This window comes from Symsagittifera roscoffensis, chromosome 5 (genome assembly GCF_963678635.1).
Source record: "Symsagittifera roscoffensis chromosome 5, txSymRosc1.1, whole genome shotgun sequence".
NCBI classification, from domain to species: Eukaryota; Metazoa; Xenacoelomorpha; order Acoela; family Convolutidae; genus Symsagittifera; species Symsagittifera roscoffensis.
The window spans coordinates 45443843-45457028 of NC_087066.1; the positions used below are offsets into that span (position 1 = coordinate 45443843).

Here is a 13186-nt window from a genome sequence, read left to right on the forward strand (position 1 = left end):
AAATATATCGCCTTAAAGCTCTTTGAATTATGATTGACACTTTTTTTGATATAATTAACTCAGTTATAGATAACTGGCTCGTGGGTCAATCGGTAAAACTTTAACTCCTCAGGGAAATTTGAGAACTAATCCACGTTCGAAATTAAAGTCAATCAGTCGGGTTAGAAGTCAACTTCCTCAACTCAAACTTTTAAGAAATTACCTTGAAAAAACAAAAAACCAAAAAAAATTATCACGATCTATACAATAGTCTTCGCTACGTTTATGAGAGCCGCTTCTTATGCGAGTAGTCAGGGTTGGCTTGTTAATTAACACCATGTTAATTAACACTGTTTTTTAACGTTTTTTAACGTTAAAAAACATCGAGATTTTAACTTTTTTAACATTTTATATTTAAACGAAGTAGTTTTTGCAATACAGCTCCAAAACATGGCTTTTACAATTGGCTTTTGTTTGTTTTCTCAGAAACGCCGAATTGATCACATGCACATCCAATCAAATAGTTGTTCGTTGCAAGCTGAGAATTATACTGCAACCAACTGAGAATTAAATGGCGGCTGAACAGCTGCATTCGGTTATGTGCATTTGTGCGTTCGGTTATGCCTATCAGTATCTTGCTTTAAATCTTGCTTTTCTCCGTTTACTTGGGTTTTGTTCGGTTTCTTCCCCCGTCTTAATTGGATGCTGTGGTTTCAGATTTCATAGTAATGTCTGGCCGTCCTTCGGATGCAATCTGGCTACACTTCAATCGTCGGAACAATATTTTTCAAGAGGAGCGGCAAAAAACATCAGCGACCTCCTGAAAAACATGACTCTGTACAAAAACATCGAAGATGCTTTGAAATGTTTGAAACCAGTTTCTGTGGCTTTGAACAAGATGCAGTCTGACAGTATTGAGATAGCGACAGGGTTCGAAGTCTGGAAGGAACTTCTTTCTACTTTTCGTGAAATGGGCTCCGAAGGACGAGAATGGTTAGAAGTAGTAGAAAGACGGTACGAAAATTCTGTCCCGCCGCTATGGTGTCTTGCTAACGTGCTGCACCCAAATTTCGTTGGGAAAAAGTTGACAACAAAAGAGTGGAAATCCGCGAAAGACTGTTTTGTCAAAATGTATCCTGACGACGTCCCGGAGTTCATCCATTTTATTGGATTTTTCAAAGACCAATATAACAATGAATACGAACAATCAGGTTGTCCGGTAGTGGCCGATTTCATCAAGTCCCAAGTGTTGACAGGAGAATTGAGTGTGAAGCTTGGAAATGTCTCTGAAAAAATTCTAAACCTCCCACCATCTTCTGCTGGGATTGAGCGCGTATTTTCGTCTCTAGGCTATGTACACAGCGACGTTAGAAATCGACTTGGTCAAGAGAAGGCTGCGAAACTCGCTTTCGTGCTACGCGCTCTCAAAAAAGAGCACTATTTTTGATAAATCATTGAATGATTTGTTTGAACTGAATTCAATTTTTAACCCTGTTTTTTAACATTTTTAACGTTAAAAACTGTTAAAAATCTTGTGAGGGTGTTAAAAAGCCAACCCTGCGAGTAGTACAGAATGTTCCGATCAAGCTCATTTTTTCAACGAAAAATTAAAAAAAGCTTTAAAAAATGTTAGTAACTTTGTAAAAATAATTTTGTAACTAAATTTGAAAACTTTTCTGTAACTTCCGGCTTGACAAATTAGTCTGAAAAGCGAAAAACTTCACATCCGTTTTTCTGGACACTGAGATAATGTTTTTGTATAACGACTTATAGGGCTTTAATGTGCGCACACTTTACCCCCTACGATCTTTAATAGAGGTAGTCGTAATTTGGCGCAAAAGCTGCACTCTACCTATTAGTTACTTCACTTCATTTTGTCACGTGGTCGGAACAAAAAGTAGCAAAGGAAAGTCCTTCGATCACTTGAGTGAAATTGGTTTGCAAACTATTTGAACCCATAAAAATAAACTTGGAGCAGTTATTAACTGCGTCAGCTTTGAAAATCAATTTGATCAAAAATAGTTGACTGTAATAGAAAAACTTGGATTAGAATGGACTTCTTTATGTGAAGTGTTTGTCTTCATACGACTATCTGTTGAAAAATATCTCATACGTTTTCAACAGATAGTCGTATGAACGCAAACACTTCACATAAAGAAGTCCATTCTAATCCAAGTGTTTTCTATTACAGTCAATTATTTTTGACCAAATTGAATTTCAAAGCTGACGCAGTTAATTTTAATAACTGCTCCAAATGTCTATTTATGGGTTCAAATAGTTAGCAAACCAATTTCACACAAGTGATTGAAGGATTTTTCTTTGACATTTTTTGTCCCGATCACTTCACGAACAATTTTGTAATTTACTATGCCAATTTTAAGAGAGTAAAATCCCTCAATCTACTAATAAATCAAATCTGGAAACGAGACCTAAAATTGAGAACTGCTAGGGAGATTCAGGGTCCTCATTTTGTTTCAGTATTAAACAGTTTTCATTATTCAAGCATCTGCCAAGCTTTTCTGGTGTGATACCCCAAAGAGTAGCTCTACCAACGTCATACTTCGAACTTACCTTCGTGTTTGGGATGCAAACTGCAATTTGAGTTGATCTGTAAGTTTTCCATCTTCCACAAAATGATGCGAGTCTCCTCCCAGGTCACGTCTTCTCTGAATTGAGCACTCGCTCACATCTGAAAAGAAAGCTCTATAATTTCTTACACTTGAAATACAAACACAGAGGCGAAACTGAGCTTCACGCCGCTTTCGATACAACAACGAATGACTGCAATTAAATCAAACGAAAGGAAAAATCAACATTGAAAAAAAACTTCCAACATTGTTTTTCTCATAAAAAATTACTCTTCGGAAAGATAGAATCAAGCCAAACTTTCAAACAATTCAGTTCTGCAGGAACTAAGCCAGCAAAAATGAGCAGACTGGCAGACATCTAAAATAGCCGACAATTTTTGCTTTGCTAAAAAACAGATCCCAACTGGAATTTGTAGTCAGTCAAGCATGGGTGTTAGAGCAACTTAGAAAAAGCCGAACCTTCAAAAAAATCGGGCTACGGGAATAAAGCCGAATTCCAACCACAAGCCGTCTCAAACTGGTGTGTTACTTCAACGCCAGATGCGCCAGGTGGTTTATTGAAGTTTATAAAGGAAGTGTGCCAAAGACGCAAAGAAAGAATTCATTGCCATTTACAACAGAAGCCTGAATTTACGATTTCTAATTTTGATCAATCTGTGAAAAAAAGTCTAGCACTGGTAATCAGATAATTTTGGTAATCAGATAATCAGGTAATCAGATAATTTTGCTAATTAAAAAAAAGACTTCTGAGGCGTCCACTTAGAAGTATCGTGAAACAATTTGTAACGAGTGAGCTTCATTCTACGACTTTGTTTCAATTATTTAAGACTGCATATGCAAGAGAGACGGGAAGCGGAGCTCTGCATGACTTCTAAGAAGGACATCAAGTCCATTATTATTTTCAAAAAAAAACTGTTTTTAGATTCTTATTTTTATGTACCGCTTAGAGTTGAACCAGATTCCGGCTTCTTTTACGTTGCATTCTGGTTTTTGACTCCGGCTTATAATCAAGGACAATTCCCGACTAGTGGAAGGTACCTGTATAAAACTTTTTATAAAACCGTTGTAGAGATGAGAAAGGTACTGCAGACTTTTCAAAACTCGAAAAAAATCTGAACTCCAGAAGTTTGCGTGCCAAAATTAGGCAGAACTCTCTTTAGTAAAAATCAGAAAGGTGATTGTGAGAAAAAAAATCTTAAGCGTCTCAAGAAAGTCAAAATCTAATCCGTAACCTTTTCATAAAGCTTATTATATCAATAAAAAAATCGCATCTCTTTGTCTCTTTATTTAACGCTTCTCTCGCTTACCCCTTTACCTGCGGCCTTTAAAATTTCAAAATCCAAAGACTTTTGTCCCATTTTTGTCGAAATTCTGCACAACGACTCAACTACACCTTTAATCACAGGGTAGCTTTTGAGAAAATGAGGCAAGTCAGAAAGCCACTCAAAAATGGGCTTTCCCAAGTCCATAGCGGTTTCTAAGCTAAAATTAGGGAGTAGCCACTTATGCTGAGAATGTCTCTACAACTTGTCCTTGCGAGTTAACCCTTGGCATCAGAACTGGTTGGGTCTATTTTAAGAAAATGCAAAGAAAGAAATTTTCCATTGATATCACAAGGAAAATTAAGGAAAAAACTATCCAGCGAAGCGTCAAAAAAATTAAAATCCCAAACAGCGTACGATTTCTGCAGACTTTTCCAAAATCGAAAAACTCAAATTCCAAAAGTTTTCGTACCAAAATTAGGAAGAACCGTTCAAATTCTCCAAAACGACTCAACTAAGTCTGAGTTCTAGCAGAAAGTATTTTCCATTGAACCTTTAATCTCTCTTCAGAAAATGAGGGAAACCAGAAAAACACTCAACAAGTCAAAATTAGGGGTTTTCCTAAGTCCATATTGGTTTCTTTGCTAAAATTAAGGAGTAGCCACTTACGGTGAGGATGTCTCTACCACCTGCTTTTACGAGTAAACGTTAGGTATCAGAACTGGCAGGGTCCATTTTGAGAAAGATACGGGTTTTCCATTGATAACACTAAGGTTAAATTAGTCAAGGTAATTTTTGAGAAAAAACAATTGAGAAAAAAAATCTTTCGAACAATCAAAATTTCAAACCCCGTACATTTTCGTTATGAAATATCAATTAAAATGGGACCTTTTGTCATACAATGGTCCGTGCACAGATTGGATAGCTCTATCGCAAATATATAAATGCATCAGCGAACAATTTCAGAATATTTGGAACCAATAGGTTTTTATAGCACCTAAAGATAGATTATTACGATAAAAAATGTCTATGATATTTGTGTTTTTCAAATCATACATCCCCGGATGCAAAGAATTGCACTCCTCGGTAGTGTAGATCTTATTTTGGCTCTTAAAAACTTTGCTGTCGAACTATGACGCTTGAAGGCATTGGGTTTGTTTATTTCGGTTAAAAGTGGTTTCGTCCCTGTTTAAGTTTTATTGGCCCCCGACAAGATATGTAGGGCATGGCATGTTAATGAAGCAGGTTGAATGAACGACATTTAAACACTCGATTCTTCTGAACCGATCAAGCGTTTTGTTGTGGGTCAACAACCTCCGTCTAACGAATTATTTCTTTCAAGGAAGTTTAGCTCGGTCGATCCTTCGCGCTATGTGACCTGAAGGTGTTCATTTCGTCCCTCTATGTTTCATTTCATTTTTCGCCTAAATTTTCTATTAATTCCTGGTTTGTTTTAGAACCTGGCGCTGCTCCTCCCATACATGCAAAAATTAGTGGAACAAAGCTGAAAAAACAACGCAAATTTAAGATAACTCAATTTAATCTAGACTCCTTTTTGGGATTAACATAGTGCCAACTTGTGTTTGATTTATTGTTAATATGGCATTGAATTAGAACAACTTGATTGAAAATGTATACACTGTGCATTCATTGTCTCACTCTTCAACTCATTGAAAAGTCAAAAATGAATTCTTTCTCTTGAAGAACCTCACAAAAAAGCCAAACACTGATTACTCTTGACGGCCATGTATTTCAAAAGAAACGCGATACTAAGACAACAACACACACTGGCGCTGCAGCAAATGGAGATCGTATAAATTCTCGAAAACTTTAATCACTTCTGAAAGCGACAATCTGAAACAGCAACGAGCATAGTTACGAGCTCAACGCAGGACGCTCGGCAACTAGTTCAGCAAATAAAGGAGACAGCTAGGAATCAATTAAATGCAGTAAACAGTCGGATAATCGCAGCTAGTTTGCAATTGGTGCTGGACAACAAAGCAACCCAACTGTCTATGCCCTCCTGGTCGGCGCTCACGCAAACTTTAAACAGAAGTAAACAAACGTCATCCCTGCCCACTATTGCCACAGATGACTGTCATTTCGAAATACCCGATCGTTTTAAGCAATTTTGTCTTTTTGATAGCGGAAAACAAGATACGGAACGCATTTCAATTTTTTGAGACCTTGAGAACCTTAATGCACTTGAATTGTACAACAAAACCTGGCTTGGAGACGGTACTTTAAAAATTTGTCCCAGTCAGTTTTACCAGCTGTATACTGTAAACGTCCGGATTGGCGGATTTTATCCACCTTGCGTCTACGCTCTGCTCAACAAAAAGCGTTTTCAAGCTATAACAAACTCCTAACCGCACTTAAATCGCTTATCGGTGACGCAACCCCGGAAAGAATTTAGATCAACTACGAAATTGCGGCGTTGAGTGCTTTTAAGTCTCATTACGAAACTGTCATTAAGGGATGCTATTTTCACCTCTGTCAGAGCTTTATGCGGAAAAAATCCGAATTGGGCCTTAAAAAGACTTACGAATCAAACAGCGAGCTAGTCTTAGCGCTGAATATGATTACTGCGCTTAGTTTTGTGCCGGAGTCAAAAGTGGAAATCGGGTTCGACCTAGTAATTGAGGAAATATGCAGTGTGGCAACCAAACTGGATAGTTCACAAAACGATCTGGAAAAATTAGACGAGCTCACTGCTCATTTACAAAAAACGTACATTAAAGGGATTTGATCAGCCGAAAAACATTCCTATTTCTCTATGGAACCATTATCAAAATGCTGTTTGTGGTCTATCCCCAACCACAAATGCAGTTGAAGGGTGGCATCTAGGTGTAACCGCTTTGATTCAAGGCAGTTATCCTCAAATATACACGTTTCTCGAAAAAATTCAACTAGATTCCTACAATCAAAAAGTCAAAATTTTGAAGGCATCTAGCGGCAGTATCAACTTTTCTCGGAAGAAGTACCGTGATCTGAATGAAAAAGCTCAACATATAACTAGTTCATACACAGACTCTAACTTATTGTCTCATATCCGATCACTTGCCCATTTAACCTATTAAATTTTGTTTTAGTTTTTGCCTAATTTTTCCTAAATTTAAATTTGTTTGATCACTTTTTATAGACGTCTCCTTGCATCTTCCCGGAGAACGCCGAAACGCAATACAACGACTCGCATTCAAAAATGATGTCTCTGGCAATTTGATTCCAGAGCAATTTTTCTTAATTACGGGACGCTAGGTTGAGGGTAGGGGCCTGACGGCCCTTTGAGTACTGCGCCTAGCAAAAAAAAATTGATCAAAATTGGAATTATTATTTTTTTGTCAAATAGAAGGGCAAGTGATTGGTAATAGAAATGATTTCAAAGCTTAAGAATTTTGCAAAACTCAATTTCAATTTTGTACCGACTTGAGTTGTCTGGAAAATCGGGCCATTTTTGACAAAGTTGGTTTTGATTTATTGGAAACCTCTTTCAAGTTCATTTGTAGTCTACGCTGTTTTGAAGTTAGATTTTCATTTTGAAGTCCAAGTGATTAGCAAGGTCATTTATGTTTGAAATTTGTGCAGCAAAAACTTTGCCGTTTCTTTGATTTTAACCGACGCTGTTTTTGCTTTGATCGATTAACCGCTTTATTATCAATTCTCAGGTTTTATGTTATTTTAATATGGTATCATATGTTGTGGGCAATTTTAAAACAAGGTATCTTTTGGAATGGTACCTTATTGACTGGGATCTTCTCGTTTGGGGTCTTATGGTAAGGGTTCTTTTGTCATGTAACCACAATGGTCCGTGCACCGATTGGATAGCTCTATCGCAAACATATATAAATGCATCAGCGAACAATTTCAGAATATTTGGAACCAGTTTTTTAGCACCTAGAGATCGATTATTACGATAAAAATCCTCCGTCTAACAAATTAGTTCTTTCAAGGAAGTTTAGCTCGGTCGATCCTTCGCGCTATGTGACCTGAAGGTTTTAATTTCGTCGCACTATGTTTCAATTCGTTTTTCGCCTAAATTTTCTATTAATTCCTGGTTTGTTTTAGAACCTGGTGCTGCTCCTCCCGTACCTGCAAAAATTAGTGGAACGAAGCTAGTATGTTCCAAAAAAAGTTATGCTCCGCATAAACCTCAATTACACCTGTTTTTTATCAAACGAGAAAATTGATAGCTTTTCTGCATGGTCAAAAGAACTCAACCAATTTCAGCCTGCGATCACAGGGTATGCACTATATAGCAGCTAGAATAATGGAGAGATATGATTTTCCAACAATGCTAATCACTGTTAACAACCAAATACGAAATCCGGCAATTAATTAACTTTGAATTAACGGTTCCGGATATTTAGCAAGGTCCGTTCGTGTTTAACCTTTTAAGGTGGATGCGTGATTTTAGAATATAATTTATCAAGATCAAATGTATTTAGAATACAAAAAGTTTACAATGCATAAACTCATATCATGTTAACGCTAAATCAGCTTTAAACACCGAGGCGAAACAGAGCTACCCACCGCTTGCGATACATAACAAAAGACCATGGCAATCTAGCAGACAAAAAGAAGACAAGTCCATCAAACAGAAACTTATTAGAACCAAAAATCGCAATGGTAACTCGGAAAATTATATTCTGATATGATAAGGCTGGCTAATCAAAAGCATAATTATTCAACAATGGGGGAGGGGTGTAAGAGAGCCAGACAAATTGCCTATTGACATGTACAAAACCATTAATTAACCAAATTACACTCTTTCCTATTTAACTCCACGCACACAGACACTAAGTAAGCTATTCAACCTAATTCCTACTATTTGCGGGTTTCAGATTCGAATGAGATATGTTACTCTCTCATATAAAAGAACCTCCTCCGGTTCCTATCGATTGACTAACATACTACACCGTTACACCGAGCAGAGCCTGACCTGTTGCATTGAAAAATATCAGCCAAAAATCAGAAAAACTTGAGGAAAAAACAGAAAAATTTAACAAAATATCTTTTTGGAAACCCAATCACGACTAAAAAGGCTTCAAAAGGATGCCATACTTAACAGCACACAATTTCTTAGTTACAATGTTAAATGAAAAAACTGCCCAATTACATACACTTTCAATCAAAGTTTTTATCGGCAAGAATTGGAGGGTGGGTTGAATTCTTACATTCTCACAAGGGTGGATCTAGGATTTTCTCCAGAGGGGAGGGCGCATTTTCGCAATTTTGTCGACCATTTCCTTTGGGTCGACCAAATTTAATTTCTGGGCTCTACCAAGTCACTATAAAACCCTCCGTTAGGCACTTTCAGAAAAATTTCGAACAATCAATTGCGTTTTTTAGCGCGCGCTAGCCCTCCTTCCAAAAAAGCAAATGTTGCTTCCTGGGCGCATGTTAAAATTTCAGGGTCGGTCAGCTAAAATGGATGTTTTAAAAAGTAGTAAAAGGGTACCCTTTGGGTCGACAGGAGCAGGGGTTCCGCAAAATATATGGCCATATTATGGGGTTTAATTCGTTCCATAATTTGAAAAAAATGAAAAATCAAAACAAATTATTCAATTTTAAAAAAAAATTTTTGAAACGAGTTTAGCATCCCAAAGCTCTTTATTGACTTTTAAGAAAAGAGTAGCCTCAAGCCTGAGCAAAACCCCCCCCCCCCCCCCCCCCTCCGTAAAAAGTTTTGGTGGAAGCAGTTTTGCTATTTTTTTTTCTAATAAGTTTCTGCTTGGTGAACTTCGCCTCCTTTTTGGCCTGCTAGCTTGGCATGCTCGATTTGTCATGTAATGCAAGCGGTGCGTAACTCTGCCACTACCCCCCCCACCCCCTGAATACCCCCTTAAATCCGCCCCAGCAAGCTTAGTTGATGGCATGCAGCAGGATGCATGCAGCCAACAAATTAGCGATTTAATCTTTCTCAAATTAAAACAATGTTACTTACACATAACTACTCAATGATTCATTCCGAGACTCCTGAGCATTCATACATCTTATCTGAAAATAAGCAAGTTTAATTCACGCATTTTTTTAAATTACTTACAAAACATTTCAATTCGACTAGCGTGTAAAGCACCTCTGGTGCTTCAAATTTATGTTACCTCATAAAAAAACCGCATATATTGAAAATAATAGTTGCATCCTTTGAGTGCACTCTGACAGCACCCAATTACAGGGTTGTTGATTTCAAATTTTGTAAAGTTATTGAAGTTTTTTTTTCTTCAAATTTTGAAAACATACAATTTTGTGAATTTAGTAATCAGAAGGTCAAAAAGTATCATAGTAACCGAGGTTACAGTCAGGAGTCCCTTCATCACGTATTCCAGTCAAAATCCTTGGAATTTTCTAGATATGGAAGTGATAATGATAAAAGATGATGACAAGTGTTTAAGTCCTTTTCAATTAAAATTTTGTGAATTTGTTTCATATCTAATTTCGTTTAAAATTTTCAAAATGACAGAAAACGTCACGTCCCGGAAACTATAAACCTTAGAGCAGTCGCATTTGGACCCAAGATTTGCATATTTCTAACATTCGCCCAGACATTACACATAGACGGAGCGTAGAAAAAAAACCTATTGACTAGCAGGCGTCAGTTACATTGATTCTACTCGTTTTTAACCGTCTAGATCTAGCCAGTTCGTTTTCTGGTATAATAATAATAATAATAATAATAGATTTAGGAATTATACAGACAGCAGCACGCGATGAGGACATCGATCTTGAGTCCGGGGAGTATGTGCCAGTCGGTCATATCTGGAAGTTTGACCTTGAGGAATAGGAAATACGTGGTTTTTGAAAAATGAAGTTTAATTTTTCAAAATTCGAATTGAGCCTGCCATGCTCAGTTTTCTCGCGACAACTGAAAACATAAAATATAAAATCAGAACAACCGAATTACAATTGCGAGAAAGTTGTCAAATAAAGACAGTGGGAAATTGCTATTCGCAATTTCCGTCGTAGAAAACGAGAGTAGAGCTGTCCTATCAGATATCGGAGACAGAGCAATCACAAGAGCAAATCAAAATTCGACTGAACCAGAGTGAACCCTCAATGGAAAGGTAGACAACTGAAGTCTCCCAATGGTTCAGATCCAAAACTACGTTCTCAAGTTAAAACTCATTTCCTTTGATTGGTACTCATTGTTAGAAAACTTCTCGAGTTATATTCAATTATATTCATGCTAGAGTTATTAATTAGCTTAATTACTCTGTTTCTCAAGTGTGCTGCTATGTAAGTACCTATTTTAATTTTCCCGAGTGTATTTTGTGATAAGTATGTTGAAGTAAGGTGAGTTTTAGGTTGATCCATCTGAAATGGATCAAAGTTTCACTGTCCAATAAAAAGTAACTTAACGAATTGTTCCGACCCTGTTTTTAACGGCGTTCGTGTATTTTGAGTATTTTGAGACCTAAGTATGGGGACGTTCTTATTTTCTAGAGTGGGGGGGGGGGGGTATTTTGGTAGTGGCCTTTAAGTTGTAACGGGTTCTAGTCTCCGAATTGGCTCCGACCGTTTTTGAGGTAGAAAAACACAAGAGATAGTGTCCCTGACTCTTGAGCCAATGGTTATAGGGCCTATTTTTCTTAAGCCTCATATGTGACCGAAGCTGGCGACTGTTACAAAGTGTTTTCATGGCGCTCCTGGGTGTTTTACGACATCATGACTACGAAGTCGAACCCACTTGACACAGCTCCGGGCTACATGCCCATTCTAGAGTACCGGTGGTACGGTTCAGCGGGAACGTGTAAACCTTCCGGTTGTACCATGATAGCTTTTTAAGAAAACTTGAAAAAACTTCCTGGTACGTTCTCCGAACGAGGCTTAGCTAACCGAGTAAGGGGGGTAATTAGGGGGACAAAAATACGAGCAAAAAGACAAAAAGCGAAACAAAAACAAAAAAAAAGTATAGAAAAAGGAACAAAAACCATAAAACAAAAATGACAGTGACTTTGACACCAGATTAGTTGGATCAAACCTTTATATTAATTAAATAGTATGCCCATACTGTTTTAGAAGACCGATGGTTTCGATCAACCTGGCAATCTAATCCAGCAACCTCAATAAGGTGCCCAAAAGGGGGCGTTGTTAAGAGTTTTCAGATAGCTTGCTACTTAGCTGGACTACTGAGAGACTTGACTGGAAGAGGTGACCAGCCGAGCGGGAAAATGGTTCACACGGATTGAGCCGAACCACTAGGAGACTTGACTGGAAGAGGTGACCAGCCGAATGGGAAAGTGGTTAACAGGGATTGAGCTGAACCGCTAGGAGACTTGACTGGAAGAGGTGACCAGCCGAATGGGAAAGTGGTTAACAGGGATTGAGCTGAACCGCTAGGAGACTTGACTGGAAGAGGTGACCAGCCAAGTGGGAAGGTGGTGCTGGTGTCCAGTGCAGTGCACGTCAAGGGGACAACCAGCACAGGACCGCCACAACAAGAGGAGGATGCACAGGGGTGTTCTCAAGTTGGACAAACGGGTATCGTTAAAATCCACATTACATTAAAGGAAATAAGTGTAAAATTGGATAAGCGGAGCCCCATTGTTTTGAGGAAGTTTTTACTCAAGCAGGCCTGGAAACAGGTCTACGGTTTTCTCTCGAGAGGTTTAGCACCCGGCGCTTAAGGGAATTTTTGGCTTAAGAGGGGGGCTAAAGAGGGGGGAGGTTAGAAGGGGGGCTGGTTAGGTTAAAGGTTGGTGGTTGTAAAGTGTAAAAAGGGGGGACATTAGAGTAACTAATTGATCGGCATCGTCGATTTAGTTTCATTAAATTCTTATACGCGTCGGTTATAAGGAGCGGATATCCAAATTTAACATCGAATTAAGGTAGGTACCCTGGTCGGATTGGTAGGGGGGAACGGACATAGACAGTTTTTGTGATACCCCATAAGATCGCTAGCAGGGGGGAGGAAACGCGTGGCAATCGGGTACCAGGCGTTTTTTCGGACAAATGTTGACATCTGTCAGCTTTGAATTTTAGGTAGGTACATTTCTCTATTTTTTTAATTTTTCCTGTTTAAATTTTTACGTTTTGGTGAGAATTTGTTATTGGTATTTGAACGAACAGGTGATCACAAGATACCTGCGAAGAAGTTGGGGTTTCAAATTGCCTGAAATAACGAAAGGGAGATAAATACAGGGGGGTCAGTTTTGAAGCTTTTGGCCATTAAGAAAGGGTTTTTGGGAAAATTTTTACTAGAGCTCAAGTGGTGGTACACGGTACAGTGGTTCGAGAGTCCCCACAACGAAGAGGAAGAAATTCTACTATCCAGACACTTGGTGACAAGTCTTGGGACAGTACCGAAGAAGTCTTGGTACATTGCAGTCTGGGGACGGTCTTGGAGCAGTGCAATCTTGG

At 38.2% G+C, this 13186-nt stretch overlaps 2 protein-coding genes across 2 annotated transcripts in view; one reads left to right on the forward strand and one right to left on the reverse strand.

The window, feature by feature from the left end:
* LOC134846441 (zinc finger protein 616-like) overlaps positions 1-13186 on the forward strand; it is a 117154-nt gene that overhangs the window by 67117 nt on the left and 36851 nt on the right. The window lies entirely within an intron of this gene.
* Positions 1-13186, reverse strand: part of LOC134846442 (uncharacterized) — a 412051-nt gene that overhangs the window by 5462 nt on the left and 393403 nt on the right. Inside the window, exons 2-3 of the mRNA XM_063863797.1 lie at positions 9774-9828; positions 2551-2668 (exon numbers count right to left, since the gene is read on the reverse strand). Of these exons, the coding sequence (XP_063719867.1) occupies positions 2551-2668; positions 9774-9777 (122 nt within the window). The 5' untranslated portion in view covers positions 9778-9828. The remainder of the gene's footprint in view (positions 1-2550; positions 2669-9773; positions 9829-13186) is intronic.